Source organism: Poeciliopsis prolifica, unplaced genomic scaffold, assembly GCF_027474105.1.
Source record: "Poeciliopsis prolifica strain line A6 unplaced genomic scaffold, Auburn_PproV2 SCAFFOLD011, whole genome shotgun sequence".
NCBI classification, from domain to species: domain Eukaryota; kingdom Metazoa; phylum Chordata; class Actinopteri; order Cyprinodontiformes; family Poeciliidae; genus Poeciliopsis; species Poeciliopsis prolifica.
In genome coordinates, this window is record NW_026562386.1 from 11,859,977 (window position 1) to 11,882,290 (window position 22,314).

A 22,314-nucleotide genomic window follows, 5' to 3' on the forward strand; every position below is an offset into this window, starting at 1 on the left:
TTTTGTAAGCTGTATCGCAGGAAATGGTTTGAAACATGGGTGTTTAACTTCATACTAAACCATTAAAAGTACAAATGGCACCATTTTGAGACCAGAGTTGCCCATAAAGAAACCAAAACCAATTTCTTTCAAATTAGCTCTTACAAGAAAAATGTGCCATATTAATGTTTTCGTTTTGAAAAAAATGTACCTGTGTGAATATAGTCACGGATGCACGAGAAACATGACAGCTTGTTTGCAAAGACAGAAACACGTGGACTTTGTTGCAATTAACTTCACATCTCAGGACGTTTGTTAAAATGTCTGTGATGCAAAGAATCGTGATTTCTTTAAAAATAACAAGGAACTCCTGCAAATCCTGTCAAAACATCCTGCTGTGCTTTTTGATTTAACGTACTTTATGTTGTCAGACAAATTGGATTTAAGTGATTTCTTAATTAAACAATGGAAGGCTGAGAATGGAACAATAAAATGTTAACATACGGCCTGGTAGGTTCGGGTAGTTTTTTTTTTTCCTTGGGAAAAAATTTAATCATTAATCATCTGCTTTTTGTACTTGGTTATTTTTGTTCATAGATGTAAAGAGACACGGCACTAAATATATTCAATCTTTTCTTTCATGGCAATTTTTTCTTATGGATATTTAACAGATAAAATACACAAAAATATTTATAATATTTTTTTATTTGTTGGCCCAAATAAAAAAATATTTGGGCCATATATTTTAATCAGAACAGGGAATGACATTTAAAAATAATAAATCAGAGCATTCATATAGTATTTTATGTGTAATACTACATAGTTAGGTTTAATAAAAAAATTTTAAAAAAGCTCCAAATGCAGCTTTTAAATTTACAAATAAAGCATTCATCGTTGCATTGTTGTGTTGCACAAGTTTCAGGCTTCCTAATATTTTAACATCATAATTCTGTCAGCACTTTTTAAGACCAATGTGTAGTTTTAATAGAAGTTTCAGATTCTAGAAGAGACTTTAGGTCTTTCAATGTAAATGTGACCTTTTGTCCGACGCTCGCGTGTCCCCATGGACATTTCTGCGGACAATCCGGAGACGAGACATCACCTCGTCCCAGTCCAAGTAGGCACCCTCCAAGTGTCGCAGCCTGTCTGGCCTGCTGATGTAGCTCTTCCTGCCGTGTAGCAGGCGCCAGTTGTCAAAGGTCACAATGTCACCTGGAATAAAACATACAGGATCAGACATAAGCGTGTTTGCTGTTGATCTGAGATGGTATTGTGCAGGTAATGTATAACACAAACCAGAAAGGCTAAACGTCAAGAAGCTTAAGGTCAGGCATCATTTATAGTTCAGGACATAGCAGAAACAAATCCGGTTTCATCCATCTAATAATGAGAATCTGGCTGAAGATTTTTTTTTTATTGGAGGAAAGTCCTTCAGTGCATACATAGGACACAAAGGTTACCGATGGGTTGGATGTTTACTGCTTGAAATAATACTTTTGAAGCCAACAGATTTATCCTGCTGCACATTAATGTCCAGAATCTCAGCTGCCAGATGCAGCACAGATGCATGTCATGGTTTTTTGCTAGACATTGGTAACTTGATTTGGCCAGCTGTGACAGAGATGGCAGTGACGTTTTAATGTCACTGTGACCTTAACAATGACAAAGATGTTGTTCACCATGTTTACGACAAGCTGAAGCAGCCTGCAGAGCAACGTCCTTCTCTCTGAAAACACTATTCATGCTTTTTGTAAATCTTTACAGAATCTTGATTACAACACAAATTTAATTTCCTAAGATTTCTTGATAAATAAAGGTGGAACAATGAATGGAGGTGCATATTTTTGTAGCTATCTGAAAAGTGTAGTGGCTCTCTGCTGTCCCCAAATAAGACCCATTGGAAAGCCTTCACACAATTCCTGGATCATCATTTGTCTAAAGCAATTGAGCGTTTTTATTTCAAAAGTCTGAGCTTCTAGAAGTGAACAGAATTCACAATGAGAAGGTAGATATTGTCTACAAAGTATCTCAGACCTGTGTTTGATAGTTGAAGTTCTGATTGTCAAGAGGAACCAACAGAGAATCTCTTTACTATGGAGACTTTTAATGGTTGTAATATTTTAATATTTGCTAAAAGTCTTTGAACCTTTTCTTTTTTTGGTTAGATAATATACAGGAATAGTCCGAACAATATTCTGAATGTCATTAGACTATTATATAACTCTATAGAACAAAGAAATGACCAGAATGAAAACATACATTGGTACTGTTGCCTTCAGGTCCGAATTATATTATGCCCAAGTTCAGAACTAATACTTACTCTAAGTATTTTATTTTCTCTGCAATTAGGCTGTTGAATATAGATGATGCCTAAAGCTTTTGGTATTGTACTTGTCTCGTGTTGTACTTAAAAAACATACTTTTTTTTACGGATTTAATTAATTTGGTTAGCAGATTAATGTTTGAGATAAATGTATAAATTCTCCATTGGGATCAATAAAGTCTGATTCGGAAACTGAATCTTTCAATTATCCATTTTGTGTTGATCAGGTAAATAAAGTATACGTTAACTTTTCATTTTCAAAGTGAGCCACTGACCTGGCTTCATGGTGTAGGTGACCACGTTTTCCGGTCTGTTCATGATGTCCACGTAGGCCTTCAGGGCTCTATAGAAGGGTTGGACCTGATGTAAGGGGAGGTCCAGCACAGAGTCTCTGGTGGCGTTGTTGTAGTTTATTTTTGTGACTTTTCCCTCTGAGTCAACACTGATTAGAGATATTACAGAGTGTTCACATGATTGAATAGGCAAATATACTGTGAACTTGTAGATTTAAACAAAGGGTTCAACACATCCTAAATTTTCATGAATTTTTTCAGCCATAATCCAAAGACTTATGTTGTGGTTCAAAATTCAAAGGTCCCTGAACGCATCATTTTTAGAGTAACAAAGAAAATACACCTCAGCTTTTAATATTTCTGAACAGCAGATGGCAGTGTCTCCATTCCAAATGGAATAACTGTGCACACACAGTCTTACAGTTACAGGATGTACCACCAAATCAGATGTGTGTGTGTGTGTGTATTGTTAAACAGTCACCTGATGTCTCATCGATACTTACTCGATGATCCGGTTCTTGGACTGCAGCATGAAGTCGCAGTAGTCGGTCCCGGTGTCGGTGAAGTCCACACGGAGCGAGGTGAGCGTCCGGAAGGCCTCCGGATCTTCTCGCTGCAGCTGCTTGGCCATGTGGAAGCCGTCCACCACCTCGCTCTCCCCTCCTTCTTTTGCCTGCTTAATGCAGTGCAGGAACTGCACCTACAGCAGGCCGAGGCACACATGCCGAGCAAATGCTCCCTTTAAGGCTCTGAAGTCATGGAGGCCAAATGCCAAGACATGATTCATCGCTGATCCCGTTCCTGTTTAATCCTCTAAACGGCATTTAAGAAAGATTTTACTCACCCCAGGTGCAAAGTGTAAAGCTGGATAGTCTGTATGCAGGCTCAGCTTCCCTGAAGTGTACGCCACATTGTTTGCCATGGATTTGTCCTGAACCTGCCATGTATGCCTGAGGACAAAGATAACATTCATTAATAAACCCCACTTTAATTATTCCACTTTGGCAACAGAAGATCAGCAACGACAATTAGGCAGCGAGGAGAAAAGGATGAGATGAGATGAACTTCGGAGGGATCCCTGAGGGGAAACCGGGCAGCTTCACAGGAATGCTCAGACTGTAGACTCTTAAGTAGATCCTTCATTGAGATGCTGCATGAGTTGAGCGCTAATGAGCAAAAGTTATCTTCAATGTTCTGTTTGTACGCCTCGTTCTGGACGAAGCTCGAGTCATTACCAACTTCTCTCATGGCAGACTCTTAGTTTTCGTCTGCCGACTTTTCACTTCCTGCAGAATGAGCTCATCTCCTGCTGGTGGAAGAGCTTTATGATTCAAACTTCAGTTGCAGTTGAGTGCACCGGGATATTCCTCTGGAAAGATGGAATACTTGTAGTTTGTTTTCCTCTTCTCTGTCCTCAAACAATCAGCCCTGCAGCAAGTCAAAGTGATGAACTGCTGTGATTGAAAAAAGCTAAGAGATTCACTAAGCTCAACTTTGGAGTCAATATGAAGCAAAGCAATAGATGAAAGACTCGTGGATACAGTCTAAATACATCTGTGCTTAAAAAGGTTGAATTATTTTTGAATGTGAAGAAGTTTGCTTGCACTCATCATAAGAATAAATAATTAAGACGCATTTCATCTACTTTCTTCAACATGGAATAATTTTCACCTTAATAGAAAAATTTAATGCACAAGTTCTCTAGTCAACTCAGGGTCAAACAAAATCACTATAGAGCATTGAGTATGCAGTAATCCCCACTAATATCTGGTTAAACTGTAAAAATAAACATGTCTTAAACATGTGTTTAGTTTTGTAAAACTAAAACATGAGAAAAGCGGTCCAGCCTTTCAAAAAATTGGATGACTGAAAGAGTGAAAGCCCTACATTTTTGTAATATTAGCACACATTGGTGGTGATTAAATTTCAAATTCTCCACCACCTTTATGCTTAGTCACAGTGCTGAATGTGCTTCCAGTAAACAGTCTTACCCGTAAAACGTCAGCCTGAGATATCCAATCCTCTCAGCCAGTCTGGCCACTTGACCTTGCTCTGCAGGCGCCCCCTTTAGGTGCACGATACCAACTTGCCGCAGGGCCATGAGCCAGGCAAGCGCAGCCCCGTCGTCATGGAGAACTTCCTGGAAGTCAGCTTGGGGAATCCGCAGCGTCGCATCCCAATAGTAACGCTCTGAAATGCAAACACATTATGGTTTTTACCCCAAAGCTGCTTCATAGAAACGACAGCTGGTAGCATTCACATTGATGTTTCTTTATTGCATTCTTTGTGTCTGTTAGGAACCAGTTTTGGGTTCTTGTTAATAAAAGTGAAGCATTATTTTCCAATGCATTTTTTATCCAGGACACAACCATAAATCTAAACAGACGAACACCATTCAGAGATCCCCATGTAAGTTGGACTGCGTTGATAAGATGGAGCACAGCCGTCCAGATGTGCAGCACATGTTGAATTCGGGCACTATAAAATATCTGACATCTAGTTATTTTGTTTACTGTGAGAAAAAGACTTCTACAAGACAAACATTTTTAGATAAACACTTTCTTTTCTCCAGTTTTCTTGTCCTAAAAACTTTCTTTTGCATTTGACAAGATCAACTACGACAGTTTGTTTGATTCTAGAAAGGAAGCAATTTATCTTGAAATCCATTACTGCATCCTTTGCTTATTGGAGCTGAATAATATTATAAACTCTGCTGCTCACTTGAAGATGAATGGTTCTCTGAAAAGTAAAAAAAAAAAAAAGTTAAAAAAACAGCACGTCTCCATAAGACAGACAGAAATGGAAAGAATCTTCCCATTGCTCTCCACCCAGCTGGCTTCATTCCTTTTTCCATGCAGCCTCCCTCCAGTGACTTCCAAAGGAACAGCTGCTAAGTACATTTGTGGATAGAGGGGGGGATTTCACACGAACTGTGTACCTGTCTGATGTTTATGGCGCCTCCTTGTGTCTCTTAAGTAACCGCTATGTTCAAAACAAAGCTTAATAAAGTTGCAGCACAAAGCAGCCTATGAGAAATAAACCAAGGATTTGATAGAGTCAGAATGTTCCTGCTGAAAAACCAAGCATGATTTATTCTCATGAGAAATGTCCAAAACCACCAAAGAAAATACGCCTGTTTGCTGAAGCCTGTGAAAATTTAAAGACGCAACAAAACAACTTCAAGTGGTGATTTTATTGCCTTGTTTTTGAAAACCAGTGAAGCGCGAAGGCCGATGCTACACGAGTCAGGAGCACGGTGGTCATCATGACTCGCAGACCTCCCTCCAGGCTGTTGTCACAAATGATCAGTTACTGGCTTCACAACTCACTCAGGTCAAGGATCTGCTGCCTGTTAAAACATGTCGTGAGGATGGAGGCAAACAGAGAGAACATGGGAAACCTGGGCAAAGGTCAAACCTGGATGCTACAATTAATTGGGAAACGTGCGCAGGCATAGCAGTGCTTCAGTTTTTTCACTTCAGGACGTCGAACTTTACAGAAAGCTTCTTTCTGGCTCCGGTGGAAGTCTTCCTATACGTGTTCAGTCCCAGCAGCAGTTCAGCACAAATCTCATTTTGAAACTTGTCACGCTCACCATTATCAGGACAGTTCAGCGTGTGCCTGCTGGGCTGAACAAAAGATGAGAACCTTGCTTGAATATCTACCGTCTAATCATGTAATCAGAGACGCACAGGAGCTTGTTTACGACTGGGAGAGTTAATCACAAATCTTAGATATGTGAGATGAAAAGAAAATAATGAGGGCCTTTTAACCTACACAGTGAAAAGTTCAGAATCGGGTCAAGTTGTAAACAGATTAAATTAAAAGTACAATCATGTGTGGGGGTTGGGAGAACAGTTTTATGAAGTGTGGATGACAAATTTAATGCTAAAACGAAAGAAAAAGATTGCGAGATAAACAGCGTCGTGAGGACCAAACTCAAACTACTAGTTTTATATTCTACAAATTCTGTCATTTTTTGCATATTTTTTCCCTCATTCTCTCTTCAACTTTCTGAAGCCTCCTTGCGCTCCCCAGAGGCCCTGGCTCCCATTTCCAAAAGAATTAGTCTAGAACATAAAATCCAAATAAAAACAAAAAAAAAAAACTCTGAAGAGACATAATCAACTGTGGAGGGATATGAATACTTTAGTAAAAGACATGATGTTCTTGAAAAAACATTGATTCACTGGATGTTGTGCCTCCTCCTCAAAAGTCAGTCAATGCTTGTTTCTCAGAGCACTAAAAATATTTGACCCCATGCATGTCCTTAAAGTAATTCTGAATTCAGTAAAGTTATCTCAGAGAAAATGTTCTTAGACAAACATATTTATTAAAATATATATTGACGTGACACTGCAGAATCACCAGAAACGCAATGAAAAATTCAATAGTTACACAGGCTTAATTTTAGTTCAGTTGGGATGACTTGACTCAAAGAGACTGTTCTTCTCACGAGCAATTATTAGAATTTGAACGTACAGTATGACTCTGTTCTGGGACGCCGCAGTCCTTCCACACACGCAAGCAAAGCCAGAGGCAGGCGGAGCAGCTGCACAGGGCCTTGATGGCGGGGAGCACAGCGGGCCTCACTGACAACAGACATGGCATTGAAGTCATACACAGTATGAAAATAAGGAGCTGTGAGAGCAAAGAGACTGAGAAGGGAAGGCTGCTGGAGTGAGATGTCTCGAGCAGCTTCAGTGGTACACACCACGAGACGCGCCTTATTGGACTGGAAGAAATATATCAACTGAACCATCTGCTCATGTGAGCACGTTACACAGAAAGTGTCAGAGGAGCTTCACATGATCAGAAACCCATTATTAAAATTTTTCTTTATAGGCATTTACATCAGGTCAAAAGCTTCTTGCTGGGACATGCTGTCCTACCTGGAGTTTGTGTTGATGGATGTGTACTGACATGCATTAGAAGCAACAAAAAAACTTTAAACATTTAAGACAAGCACTCCTGATGTAGCTCTGTGTATTTGGAAAAAAAATAAGGAAAAAAATAAGCAACAGCAACGGAAAAGAGCAGAAGAGGGAAAACAAAAAACAGACTAGGACTGCACTTCCCAGAAATTTTTGTGAACATTGCAGATTTCTGTATTACGGAACGCTGGGACAGTAAAAGCTAAAATAGGACCACCTGTGGAGATTATTAATTTTAAAATGACTTCAAACCTTTTAGGGTTTGTTTCTTCAAAAAAAAAAAAAAAATTTTTTTGGGTGTACAATTTTGTGTTGTACACCACAAAAAAAGATTTTTATCCACTTTTCTTTGCAAAACTCCAACTCAAAACAGACAGAAATTGCAGTTTTCAAATCTTGCCAGAGATTCAGAACAAGATTTAGGTCTGGACTTTGACTGGACCTTTTTAGAGCATGGACATGCTTTGATCTTAATCTGAAGTCCATAAGTGCCAGTGTCCTGCAGCAGTAAACTGCCTTCTTATTAACTAAGCATGTTTCTTCAACTCACTTTTAAATTCATCTTTGCTAACATTTTCAGATTAGCAAAGGTAAGTTCCAGGTCAATCTCTGTTTGAGTCTCAAGACTTTTGGGGTTTTATGTGGTGTGATTGCAAAGTGAATTCTAAAAGCTAAGTAGTAGAATTTTAATTTTAAGGTTTAAAGAGCAGCAAAGCATGACAATCTTTTGGGTTTTTCTAAGAACATGATGCACAATGATAGACGATATCAAGGATAGGACTGTTATCCTTGACATGTTTTATTTTTTAGGAACATTATTATGTATAACATTTTAGATATTATATTAAAAATACTGTTACATTTTTATAAGTTATATCTTCTTTCTGAACGACCCTGTTTTTCTTGCAAAACCTCCAGACATGACTAGCAGACAGTAAACTACCAGAATTTGCCAGAGTTTCTTTAATAACTTCCTAGCAATAAAAACACAAACTATATGACTGCCTGGGGCTTTTTCCTGTGTGGTCATTAGTGTAAAGTTACCGTGGCGTTCACAGGAATAAAAGTGCTGGCATGTGCTTGAAGGGACAGCTTCTGACAACCAGACAAGATAGTATATGCAGACAATTCCCTCCTCTGTTTCTCCCACAGTTATAGAGTGCTACAGTGGCTTTTCCAGATGAGGAAACCTGAAGCCGGGGCTCCTGTGGTTGTTACGCAGTTCATGGCACTTTGGCTCTGCTCTCACTGTGCTTTGCTGATGCTTGGAGGCCCGCACTGCTCTCCTCTGGTGGGAGTCCTTTAAAGCTCTGCTTCAATCACCGCCGTTATCCACAGAGCTTTTGTTTTGACTTGGATAAGTTTTATCTCTGAGCTTGGATCGGCTCACTTCAGTGGTCCGTCTGGAATGTACTGAGGAAGGTTCAAAGCCAGATGGCAAAAACCCTTGTGAAACAGCCGGGCATAGAAAATCAAATTCAACCTGGTCATGAGATAAAAAAAAATAAATCCAAATGTATCCGGATGATTTCAGCAACTGTTTACAGGGAAATTATCATATTGTTGACTACATCTTTTTGCTATTGTTACCAATCCTTTGGTAAAGAAATTATATGTTCTCAGTTGCTAACATCTAATAGAGTGTATATTTCAGTGGGTTTATATCTCTAGTGGTTTATATAAAAATGTATATATTATTGAACTTGCATTACATTTACAGTTCTCACAGATTTTCACAATAAAAAAATTTATTAAGAGATTTATTTAAGTCAAATCTTAAGAATTCAATAACATGAGCTAAACTTGAAAACAATATTTTAAATTTTGCAATCAATTATTTACAAGGTTATTTACATAGTTGTTTCAAACAGAAATTTTAAAAAGAGAATAATTTCAGAGGATAATGTGAAAACTTCTAGGCTAAATGCAAGGAGGCAGAAATGAACCAAAAACTAGTTTCTTCCTGTTCTGGGAACAAAACAAAACCCAGCTCAACTATGTCCTTGATTGTGGATGACCATATGCCAGTGGTTGTATCTGTACAACACTACAACAGCACATACAAAAAGAATAACAGCAGGGGACTGTGTGTAAAATATTTCAGCAGGTACAAACAAGGGGAAGGGCAAAAAGGTTACTCATTCCTGCAAGTATTACTACATTTTAAACTGGCTTCTGAAAAGGGATTGAACAAACAACTGAACTACAGCCTTCAGCCAAAAATACAGTGCTGATGGATAAATAGAACAGGACACAACAAATGAGGAAAAAAAATTCAAGCCATGTAGATTTTGCATTTTAAATTGTCTTTCAGTATGGTCACACATTGAAATCACAGCAATTACTGAAGCAGTGCTTGTTATAAAATTTATTATAAGCTACCTTAATAACCTTGAATATATGACATCATTTTTACTGAGTGGGTTTACCTGAAATTTTGTCTCAGTTCATTTGCTTAAGACAAAATGCAAAACCAAGTCCCATAGATTTAGTCAAAAAGCCTAATTCATAATAGGCTGACACTTATGCTGAGAATAATCAGACACTGAACTATTTCAATATACCTAACAAGCCAATAAAAAATTACCACCACTTCAAGTCTTCCTGGCTACAGACAGAGGGAGTGGATGAAGGCAGAATTTAACTGCAAATGTTTGAATTTTTTTCTACACGTCATAAAGAAATTGATCAGAATGTTGAGTTCTGGTGTTAAAAGTTTCCCAAAACGGACCAAAACCTACACCTGCATTTTAAGACAGTTTCTAATTTTAGAGGTTATGTTGTCCTGACTAACGACTAACAACTGTTTTGCTTGGAAAAAAGGAAATTCTGTCTGAGCTTCTCAATAATGAAACTGTGAGTCATGACTCAACCGGTAAACTTCTGGCTCCAGATTTCATTCCTAATAGCATGTTTTATGTTGGGGTAAAGTAAAATAAAAATAAAAAAACGTCACTCCACCTTTTACTAATCCAACAAAAACACCTATTTATAAAACAGAGGAGCAGTATGACAGTGCAGCTAACTCCTGGATTCCCAGCTTAAGGAGACAAAGTGAGCAGTGTTTTCTGTTTTCTCGCTGGAGAGCTCCAAGCCCCAACACTCTAATCCAAACCTAACACTTTCTCCATCTGCAACTTCGGGTGCATAAAACCAAGCCGAGCCCTGCAGAAGTTTCTCAAACGGGAGTCAATTTTTTGGCAACTTCTACTCAATGCTGTCAGTGTTATTTCAAGTGCCGAGCCGGACGCCTGGTTTTACTAAATGAAAAATCCAATCATTATGTTCATTAAGCTTGCCCTTCAGTCTGACAAAGATGTTGAAATTTCAAAAGAGATGACAAAGAGGTGGGAAGTGACCTAAATATAGCTGATCCGTGAACAATTAGGGAGATAAATGCTGTGAGTGAAAAACAGAAAAAATAAATAAATAAATTGTTGAAAAGGGCCGAATCTAAATTCCTGGACTGAGTCCATTATTTGAAAATTGTAAGTTGCTGAAACCATTCGACATCCATTGTAACATACTAACAGTGAAATAAGCTAGTTATAACAAATTAAAAAGACTCAAGATGTGGTTTACAGTACAAATTCCCTAAATACTTTCAGGCTGATAACACAGCACTTAGTTATATATGAGAGCGACTGTTTAGAAAGTTGGTTGTGCTAAAGAACTAAATGTTGTGTGAAATTATGCTAATGTTTGGAAGAACAAAGAAATTTCCCACTGAAATAAAGGCAAGCTTCCCAGAGATTGTTGGCTGACAAAAAAAAAAAAAAAAGAATAAATCAAGACCAGAATTCACCAGCAAGACGAGAACCTGACAAATCGGCTGCTGCTTAACAGAATCAGTCATCAGCTTTAATGAAGAAAAGCCCAAACTGTGCAGGAGAGTCATGACCCAGTCATTCAGCAAGTTTATGATGAATGTGTAACTGAAATGTATTACTAACTTATGAAAATCATATGTCTAAAGCTGGAACACGAGTTACAAACAAGCCACTTAGAAGGAACTTCAAAACCCAATTAAATATGCAAAGAAAATCGCTTAAAAACAAATAAGAATTCAAGTGATTCGCCAAGACAAAATCCAACATGTAAGTGGTGTACAGAAACAACATTGGGTGTTTCCACATCGTAATGCATCCATCCATTGTCTGGCTATCATTGGGTAGAGTACACTCTGAAGATGTCGCCGGGGAACCCATTGATGCACAGGAAGAATAAGCAAACTCAAAGTAGAAAACCCTCTTGCCACTCAAGATCTTTTTGCTCCAAGGCGACTCTTTCACCATATAGGCCCCTGATGGTAATTTCAATGGAAATGTTGAGTTTGTTATATAGCACCAAGTCTCTAAAAATGTCATCTCAATTTCAATCATACAAACATCCAAATTCAACATATTTATTCCAACTTGACAATAGTTAAAATATAGGGCATTCAAATTGATTAGAAGTCTCCTAATGAAGAAAAACACTTATGTTTTTTAAGTAAAAAATGAAAATAGAATAATTAAAAGCATACGTTTTCATTTCACAGTGATAAAAATGTACCTCTCATTATTCTGGCACTTAACAAATGGAAATAATTTTGTTAATACTCATCTGACCTAAAAAGTGTCATTTAGTCTGACTTAATGTCAGACGTGGCGTGTGTAAATATCTTTTTTCAACCAGATGAAAAAATTATGCCTTTTTGCATCTGTCTTTTGTTCCTTGATTTATTTATATGACAATAGCTAACACTAATGTCTAAGAAAACAATCAAACAGGTAAAAATTTCTAGATTTACACAAAATATCAATCGACAACTACTTAAAGACAAAAATAAACAAATAAATATAGATGTATCAGTCTGGCCAAAAAAAATGAAGCTCTACTGCAAATGTGTGGATGTCAACTGCTTTTTGCACTCAGAGCCAAGAACAGCACTTCTCAAAAGATAAATGTAAATGGAGCAGAAAGTCATTAAGCCTTTTTTGTTTCCTGCCACTACACGATCAAATTACCAGTCAAGCATTGTTCACTTGATGTGTGAAATCACACTAAATGTGAAGGGGAGGTGGGCCGAAGAACACAAAGCACTGGTACTTGCTTGTATTACTGAAACCTAATTAGGTAACTCAAACCAATAAATGACTCAAGCTCTTAACAAACACTTGTCTTTACGCCTTGTTGAGGGTGAGGATCGTAATGGGATCTTAAGCAGAAAGACAGAATACATTTACTAAATATCAATCTTGGGGCATAATTTTTACCTCATTCCATATGTAGTGACATGAAATTTGTCATAATTCCCATCTCAACTAAACAAACATGACAGGCACAAAATTGGAGGCTTAAGATGATGACATGGTTTAAATATTGAAAGCATCTGGCAGGCGTGGAGTATATCACTGGCAGATTTATTGGTGAAAGCAAGAGTCATTGCATTGCATTGTGATTGACACAAGCTTTCCCAGGAACAATTTAAAATCCTCGGCCTCCTAAGTGACGCGGAACATTTAAAGTTCACCTTGTCACAACAGAAAAATTACTGTGTGCGACCTAAAGGTTAGGAAGTGGGTAAACACTATGTGAGTGATATTCAAGTAAAGATTTCTACTGACGGGAGACTAACAAAAGCAACACGAATCAATATGTAATTATAGCATATCCACTTGAGAGCCACAGTGGAAATATTTGATACATTTTTGGTTTATTTCCTCTCAGATATTAGATGTAATATTAATCAAAACCAACTCAGATACACAAACCTTAGATATACAACAAGTTTTTTTTTTAAGACAGGAACTGTGAATAAATTGATTGTCCTCAAATAATCATTACAGTGCATCGAAAACAAACAAATTGTTGGCCAAACATCTGTAGACCAATTGCCAGAGAAACCTGCGTTAAATGAATATAAACACAGGAGAGCAGACAGAAAGGGAAGCCTGCAAGAACTTTTTTTGGAAAGCAGAAAGTTCTTTATTTGAACTCCTGTAACATGGATTTGGAGACTCAGCATTCTGTTCGTTCCCATGAAAGGCAACGCTGACAGGACTGAGAATGTATTTTTAAGAACATGCAGCTCTTTTTTCGACCCTCACTTTAAATCAGTTTTCCATATGGCAGAGACAGATGGAGGGGTCTGAATAAGTCCCTCAGTTATACAGACATCAGCCTTTTTGATGCTTCACTGACTCATACCATTTCTCAACGAATTACGTAGTTCAGGTTTTTCTGGAGCAGCTGTATGAAGACATTAAGCTAAATATACTGACAGTTGCATATGAATCCATTACACAAAATGGACATAAAGCTGCAGACGTTGACTGAGGAGCAAATAAAAAATAGCATTTAACATCTTGAGAATAATTGAGAACAGGGATTATTCTGTTTGCCAAGTAGATCCTAAACCTGACATTAAGAGTCTCCATCACATAAAACACTGCTATAAATATGCAAGAAACTAAATATTAATTTAGTTCACTTAGCATAAAATAGTTAATGTTTTTACATGATACATCTGAATGCACACCGTAAAAAATATTTTAATGTCCCTCTTGTGAACTGCCCACTGCGGTTTCAGATCTGAAATTCCATAGAAACATACAAGTCAAAGAAAAAAATATTACCTCAAACTTGAAAAAGACAATGTAGTGCATGGTGAATAATAACCCCAAAGCTTCAATTATCATATTGACCTCAGCGTCCCCTGCGTGCCACACTTTCATAGCATAAACTCTTAAACAGGCAGACTTGGGCCTGTAAAATCTAGCTGCGCTGCGTGAAAAAGACAAGAGAAATTCAAACTGTAGACTTTATTTCAGGAAGTGGGAAGCAGAGTAAAATTAAGCATCATTTATCTTAGAGGAATGTAAATTTTTCTAGTCTGGTGTAAGGAATGTAAGACTGGCGTGCAGGAGGAAATAATTAAACTCAAAGTGCATGTGTACACAAACATATCAAGTTTTATTGTCTTTAAGCTCAGAAATTAAATAGCATCATCATGAAGTCCTTCTACCTTGGAAGTAAAGGTTTTTAAAGAAATTTTAAAAAATCAAAAAAATAACTATTCATCTATAAAGAGCTATAAGAGGGATCTGTTTACATTTCCACGTGAATAGAGGACTTCTGAAATTTAACACACACTTACACATGAACTCTTAATCAGTGTGGAACAAGAGCCGCTTAGCCCTGTGGGTCCTTCAGGACCACGTGTGTGTACAGAAACTGACTGCAGTCCATCCCCCGCTCCACTGAAGTGCTGCTACCTTGTTCCACAGCTGAAGTTTCTCTTCTGCTGTCTGGCAGACTGTAAAGTGTACTGAGCCATTGTAAATATACTGTAAAATGAGTTCCCTTCCAGTCTTCGAGAAAATCAATGTTGTTAAAGACAAAGTAACCCTTCTTAAAAAGGTAAAAAGAAAAATTTTAAATCAGTGCACAAAAAGAGACCAAAACAGGACAGTGTGTGGTTTGAATCAGCATGGAAAGTTCATTTAAATTTTTACATCATAAATATGAAATAGAAATAATATGTAATATGGGCAGAACACAAACTTGAATCTATGCATCCCCAATAAAACACCAGGTCTTTCCATCTTTAATGAACTCGATAACCACTACAAAACCAACACTTTAAGAGAGAAAAAACTTAAATTAAGAATCTGCAAATTTGACTCCATGCCTCTCCAAAACTGCTGAAAAAAATAGGAAGAAAACTGTTCAGAAAGGATACAGAGAACATCTACTTTAAAGTTCTACAGCAACTTTAAAGTAGATGGAGGAATTTCTGGAAACTGACAACAGTTTCTTACGCTTCACATGCCTGGGCTATGGGGTTGTCCCCTCCATGTTTTACAGTAGGCATGCCTTTTCCACTATCTGGACCATCAGATATAAATTGAGCAATTTCTTCAAACCGATTCAGCTTTCAATAGAGAAAAAGTAATATTTCACTGACCTTCGAGGAAAGAATACAATCATTTGACCATGTCGATTATTAAGGTGGAAAAACCTTTAAAATTAAATTTGAGCTATTATCCAACAGTATTTCACGATACTCCACAAATCTCAGATAAATATGGATTATTATTGTGATATAATGAGATACTTTCAAAAACAAAAAAAATACAGCTGAATGAAGACTGAAGTACCTCATTTATGCAAATTCAAAATATCTAGTGCACACTATGGCTCTTTTTGTCACTGTTTGAATGACGCAGCGAGGAACATTAACATGAAAGCGGGCTACGTCTGAATGACTGAATACAACCGCTTTACCAGATTGATGAAGCCATTAATGTTCATGTCTGAGCAGGACCTAATAGTCTTTCTCACAGCCACACACATACACACTCGAGGCGTACTAACGACTAAATAAAAAATGCACGTTTTATTTATCTAATTTATTCAAGCTGTGACCACTGGGTAAGTACCCATTATATTTCAATTTCAAAAAGGAAATTTCTCTTCCAGGTTGCCCCACAACAGTCAGTAAACATCACATTTAGCCACTCATTTTCAGGAAAATAGGCTTTAAAGGTCTAAATTTAAAAGTATGCATGGATAACAGAAGGATAGAGTCCAAGACGGACGTTCAACCAATCGACAGAGACAGTCCAAAAATATAATATTGCTGTTAAAATGCAACTCTCAAGCAAATTTGTAATATTTGCAAAAAGCAAAAAGATGATGAAAAAGATCAAACTGAGAAGTCTGTCATTGTAGACAGTGTTTAACAGTGTAGCTTTGAAGACAAAGGCTCTCATATTGCCAAACGAGATGAATTGTCATGATTGATAAGCTTTAGTTCACATGCTGGTTTGTTATTTATGAACAACCAAAAAACACCTGCTGTTTGGCAAGCTGATAAATTGCCCTTAGTTACAGCTCTGAAACTAAGTAATTCACCGAAGTGTTTGTTCTTCATTTTAATTGGGAGACAGCTGCGCTATGATTTATGGCCTCCTAAAAAATTAATTTCTTTGCCCATTAGATCAACAATAATTGGAAAGTGATCACCAGTCTCAGAACAGAGACAGAGAGTATCATTCTAAAGCTTATCTTTACAGTGGATCGTAACGGCTAACAGTAAATCTTTCCTAATACATGTGGAAGGAGCGCAACTGTCCCTAACACTTCACAAAACCACAGCATACTTTGCAAAATAATATAAATTGTGACTGGGTCTGACGCCATAAGGACCTTCATATTACTCTTCATCTAACATCCTGTCCAACCCTGTCTGAACGGCAGTTATTGAAGAAATACATTGTGGCATTTTAAAAATTTCTCTTTGTGCAAGTTGTACGAGTGCAAGCTTGTGCAATATTCATCAAACCAGGACATATTAACATGTTATCTGGTGTTTATAAAGTCTTAAATAAAGATTAAGTATAGGCAGAGAGGTTTCCATACAATCCTGTGTTAAAGCATACTTTGCAGTAATTAGCATCTTTATGACCATTTTAGTACAGGCATAAATTGCGAAAACAACTGATGCAGTTTTCCGGGTAGAGGCATAACCATCATCTCAGAAGTGGGGGTGGGGGACACATTTATCAGAGGTCCATTGAGTGATTTGTCATCCTCTTACATTCACCTGCACCTCCCCTTAGTGGCTAAAAACATACATAATCACTAACAGCCACAGCTCAGCACCAGGAGACCAACTTTAGTTCTTTAAACTATCTAAAGCTTTAGCTGCCCTTTACCCTCGAACATCTTCAGGGGAAGAAACCAGATCATTAAGTGCCAAATGGCAACACTGAACATGAAATGTTCAGCAAAATATCATTTCTGCAAAGTATGATGTAAATTATTACTCTGCTCACAAAATGGAAAGGAATTGACAAGGTAACAGGGTAATAAGCCACATAATTTAATGTAATGGTATGAACACAGTAAGTGAAATAAATAAATATAAACTACACATGGCGTTCTCTATCTGCTAAGTCCGATAGAAATATTTTGGCATATGAATGAGCATAATTCTGAAATATCTGTAAAAACCCTGTCCTGACAACTGCCTGCTTTCTGCTTTCAATAAATATGTTTTTCTCAGCAAGTTAAAACCGCTCTTTACCTGTGAAAAGTCTGCATCACCATCCCTGCCGTTGGTCTCTGGTCTAATATGTTCCCACACAAATTTTTCTCTTTCTATTATGTCAATAAAGATTCATTTAAATATGTGGAAAGCAACACTGAGCACTTCTCTAGAACAGGTTTCCCTCATTTGGTTCAGGTTGGTGGTTGCCAGGACAGCAAATAAAACTGGTAATTTTCCATTTGTTAAACACAGCTAAACTGAAAACTCACACTTTTTCAGTAATCAGTGAACACGCCAATACCAGTTTATCCTTTGAGGCACTTTATTTCAAAGTTATGGGACCATATAATCCCTTTTATTTAAGTAGGATTGAAAACTATGTGATACTGACTCCTTAACAGAATCAGCACATTTTTAACACCTAATGTGTGTTACATTCAACTGCTGAATTAAAGCAAAGCTTAAATGAGTTCCACTCTGTTATTTTCCATTGAAAGACAATTATGTTAAATTCTACAATACCGCTGTTGAATATTGGAATAACTATGTGGCTCAGGACATGGCATCCTCCAGTTTCAACTAAGTGTTATAAGCTAGAAAATATTCTATTAGTATTAAAGCACAAAAGTGCTTTAATACTTTTTAGCGATCATCAAATGCACTCCCTTCATTAAAACCACTTTACATGTCCAAAGAGGTAATGGTTCATTTTTCATATGTGCATGTCTAATCAAATCTGTTTCTCTTACCATAACTATGAGCAGGATCTCAAACTTCTGCTTTTACACAGTCTTTCCTATTTTATGGGCTATAATACAAAAGGACTGAACTGTTGACTTTGTGGAATGGTCTCAAACCTTTATGAAACAACTCAGAGAGAAATTCTACCTCTACTTTTATTTTGTAACATTTTTGTTGAAAAGGTTACTTTATAAGTGCTTCCTACACTAGAAAAATAAATTATATCAAAGGGATCCACAGTAGGTTGAGTTCTAAAATACAGAAAAACATATTTTGAAGAGATAAGATAAACTCACCATTGAGGAACAGCTCCTCCTGCATTGCTTGTCTGGCAGCATCAGAAAAACAGCGTTTCTTCAGCCACTCTGCATCAAACACACTCGTGTGCTGGTCGGGCCACGCAATGGAAACCTGAGGAAACATAACTACATACTGATTCTCATCAAAACGTTCCTGTTTTCCACTCTTTGCATTTTGATGTCGAAACATGTTAACAAAGAAAGCACTGCTTCTTTAACAAATTAACAGTTTTTGACTCCCCACTGAAGGTTTTCTTTCCTTAATATCAAATTTTTGAAATTTACAAAAATGGTTTAATCCACAAGTGGCGAAACATATTGAAAGACATATCTTTTATTATGATGATGTACTTTGACTATTTTCAACTAAAATGCATTTAAAGGCCCTTAATGAAGTCAGAGTTTTAGTACTGTATTTTTACATAACTTAAAGTAAGAATGACCTTTTCAAGGAATTCAAAAACAGTGCAAACAGAAAGTTTTACAGGGGTTATTTTAGTCAATTTACATAACAAAGGCAAAAAACATCTGAGGATGACTCTCCTGGATGGTTGGAACAGTCAAAACTGAATCTGCTTAAAGCTGTGTCCCACTTTAGGAGCCGAATCCTTAGGGAGAAGCAGGCAGCTCAGATGTGATTCTATTGGAGGACCTAAGGTTCATGGCAATCCTACCAAAATTAGATCATCTCCCTTTTTGACCTCAACACTTCATCATAAGGCAGCTGCACTCAGAGGTCAGTCATTCTGATCCTGACAAAGACTTTTTCTAGTACCTGTGCACAAAGTTGTGAGCATATAATTTAACACACTTCATTAGTAGAAATACAAAAGCAAATAATAATCTTTATATAATTTAATTTCATAAGGACAACTGCACAAATTTAGAGGCAAAAGGTTCGACCACCAAAAATCATCAACCAATCTATACTGCCTAGTCAAAAAAACAAATCATAAGCTTCTGCATGGAAGATATACTTCAATACAAAGTTGTTTTACTTTTTCACCAAGATCTTATATTGATGATGGGAGAGTCTGATCCAGACCATCATAGGGTACATGTAAACTCATCACCACCTGACCATCTTCCATTGCTCAGAGTCCAATTGTTATGGTACCTTGCAAATTAAAGCATTTGTCCTTGGTTTACCTCACTGATTAGAGGTTTTCTTATGGCTACACAGTATTTCAGCCTCAAACCTTTGAACTCCCTTTGCTTTGTGTGCGTGGAAATACTCTTATTTTTAGAATTAAATAAAGTCCTGAGTTCCACTGTTGTTGTTTTTTTATCAATTTGATTTTAAATGTTTAAGTGATCTCCAACCACAATCATTGTTTGGTTTTATTCTGACCACTTTAATTCCTCCAAATTTATGGTTTCCCTCTTTCCTTCCAGTTTTTATTAATTTGTTGCAGAGTTCTTAACCAAAGTTTTATAGTTTCTGCAGTATGCTTAGATGTTTTTTTCAGCTTGATCCATGCCAATGATTTGTTCCTTCTTAAACAGACTAGCATCTTTTCCACAACCGCAGCATGTATGTCTCAGCATGGTTGTTAAGAAGTGAGGAGAAGCCTTGGTTGGGGAGAAGTAACTGGAAGATAATCATCCAGTAACAAACCAATTGGAGGCTTGTACATATTTGCTCAATTAAATCCAGGTGGTGACTTTTTCTTTTGCCAGACAGGGTTATATCACATGTGCAGCCACTTTCTCATTTACTACAAATACTACAAATAAGTATAAAATATTATATCTGCAGAAATTAAAATTTCTTGTTCATTGGTACTTGTTCATTGTTGACTTTGTCGGCTAAGAACAAAGTCAACAATGAACAAAAACAGTGCTGTTTGCGTCTTGCAAATAGCTGAACTGCTAAACTGTAAAACCTTTTGAAACTGTACCCCAAAATCAAAGGAACACAAGATCCGATTTACTCAATACTGGGCTGACATCACACAATGTAAAGAGTTTAAGACTAAGAAAAAAATGTTTTTCCGACATAAAATATTGGAAAGAGTAATCAACCATAGTAAATAGGTGAGATTAAGGTAACTAACCTTTCCATCTTTGGTAACCTCCACAGAATCCATTCCTATGTGGATATCAAGATCAGCCATCAACAGCAAACGGGCCTCAGCTGACTGCAGGGTGCAGCGTGAACACTGGCAGTTGTCTCTCAGCCAGGTGAACGGGTACAAGCTTTGGCCTCCATCTTCCCATTCCACCGCCATCAGCCTCTCCTCATGCAGAGCACGGACATGTCTCATTGAGTGAGCAGCCACAGGCATGGGGGCAGAACCAAGGGTTTGATGTCTGCGAATATGTACTGGAGTCATGCAGAAACTTGGTGCAAGCAGTTCCATCCTACGACAAGCTTTCATTGCTTTGCAAAGGACTGGAGAGGGGCTCCTTTGAAAGATGGGACGAGCAAAACGTGCAAGTGTACTCATCCACATTTCCAAAGCTTTATCACCAGTGCTAAAAAAGTGTAGAAGGAGAAAGAAATTATGAGCTTAGTGAGCTGGGTTAGACTTGCATCCAGACCGGCTTGATTGTCTTATGAGCTCTCATAATTGTGCACAATGCATGAATAAACCTGACTGAGTGGTTCTACCTGAACAGTGCTTGGAAATAGTTTTTTTTTTCACGACACGCAGGAATTAGACTTTTGTTTATATTTCAAACCATCAAAACTACAGCTCTCATTTCTATGCTGTTTCAAAGTGGGTTTTTCTAGAGTCGGAAACAGTTGTTGCTTAGACATAAAGATGTAAGCCATTATACCGCACGTCACTCGGTGTTTGACAGCAAACACACAGCATATATCGTAGAGTTCACCGACATTAAAGTTGAAAACAGCCTCACAAGAAATCCCATCTATAGCCTCCAGCTGCTGGCTTTAAAGACTGAGCTATCAACAAGGCTGTTAGCATGAAGCCTGTTTTTAAAGCTTACATCCGGAATCCAGTTTAAAGAGATACAAGCGAAACAAACACTCCCTCTCTTTTCCCTGTGGGCTTATTTACCAACTTCCGCTAAGGTTTATGAATGAAAGCGGCGCTGACAAATAAACAGTCAAACGCGAAAATTGTCGCTAATAACAAACGTTACCTGTATTTTGTAAACGCCGACCGTTTGTTGTGTTTAGCAGCGCAGCAGCTGTTAGCTTGAGAGGGGAAGTAGGTGAAAGGTCGGCCGTGCCTGCCTGTCTGGACAGGGACCAGTCATAGCATGTGTGTAAACTTTGCTCTACTTTCTATTCTCAGATATGCATCTAGCTGATAAACCAACCACCCTGCCTTCACACTGAAACTATATATTAAACAATATTCATTTCATCACATAGGGTAGCTTCAAAGAACCAAAGTAAGGTTTTAATTTCAAATACATGATCCTAATCAGCAAATTCTTGCCATCTTCTCTATAACTATTTAACTAAGCTTAGCTAGGGTAACTAGTTCTGTCTTTTAATCTTGATTCATAAAAAAGGACCTGTATGTAACCTGTAGCATCAACTCTACCTATGTTAATTGAAAGAATAGCAGATAAAGTCATTTTTTGGCATGACCAGACAGAAGCCATGCAAAGTTCATGGGGAAAGATAGCAGGCTGGGATTTGAATCCAGGACCTTCTTGTTGCAAGGCAACGGTGCTAACTGTAACTTATCAGAAATCTCAGAGCTCGCTGGACAAATGTTGGGAATCA

General features: G+C 37.5%; 1 protein-coding gene across 2 annotated transcripts; it reads right to left on the reverse strand.

Annotated features, from left to right (window-relative positions):
• Positions 1-683: 683 nt before the first annotated feature.
• On the reverse strand, positions 684-21,825 carry bbox1 (butyrobetaine (gamma), 2-oxoglutarate dioxygenase (gamma-butyrobetaine hydroxylase) 1). 2 transcript variants are annotated; one of them, XM_055037098.1, is made up of 8 exons: positions 21,720-21,825; positions 20,666-21,086; positions 18,606-18,720; positions 4,587-4,785; positions 3,440-3,545; positions 3,099-3,295; positions 2,578-2,645; positions 684-1,191 (listed from the first exon to the last, which is right to left on the reverse strand). In XM_055037098.1, exons 2-8 carry the CDS (start codon positions 21,062-21,064, stop codon positions 1,001-1,003), a joined length of 1,275 nt encoding a protein of 424 aa, XP_054893073.1. In that variant the 5' UTR covers positions 21,065-21,086; positions 21,720-21,825; the 3' UTR covers positions 684-1,000. The 2 variants fall into 2 exon arrangements, with proteins under 2 accessions (XP_054893073.1, XP_054893071.1); XM_055037096.1 differs by having other exon boundaries at positions 2,578-2,744; positions 21,720-21,824.
• Between the last annotated feature and the right edge of the window lie 489 nt (positions 21,826-22,314).

Excerpts from the sequence above, each read along its gene's own strand:
- bbox1 (XM_055037096.1), bottom strand. The coding sequence starts at position 21,064 with ATGTGGATGAGTACACTTGCACGTTTTGCTCGTCCCATCTTTCAAAGG. Across the intron at positions 4,786-18,605 it reads GGAGGAGCTGTTCCTCAATG|AGCGTTACTATTGGGATGCG; the intron begins GTGAGTTTATCT and ends TTTGCATTTCAG. Across the intron at positions 2,745-3,098 it reads TCCAAGAACCGGATCATCGA|TGTTGACTCAGAGGGAAAAG; the intron begins GTAAGTATCGAT and ends ATCTCTAATCAG.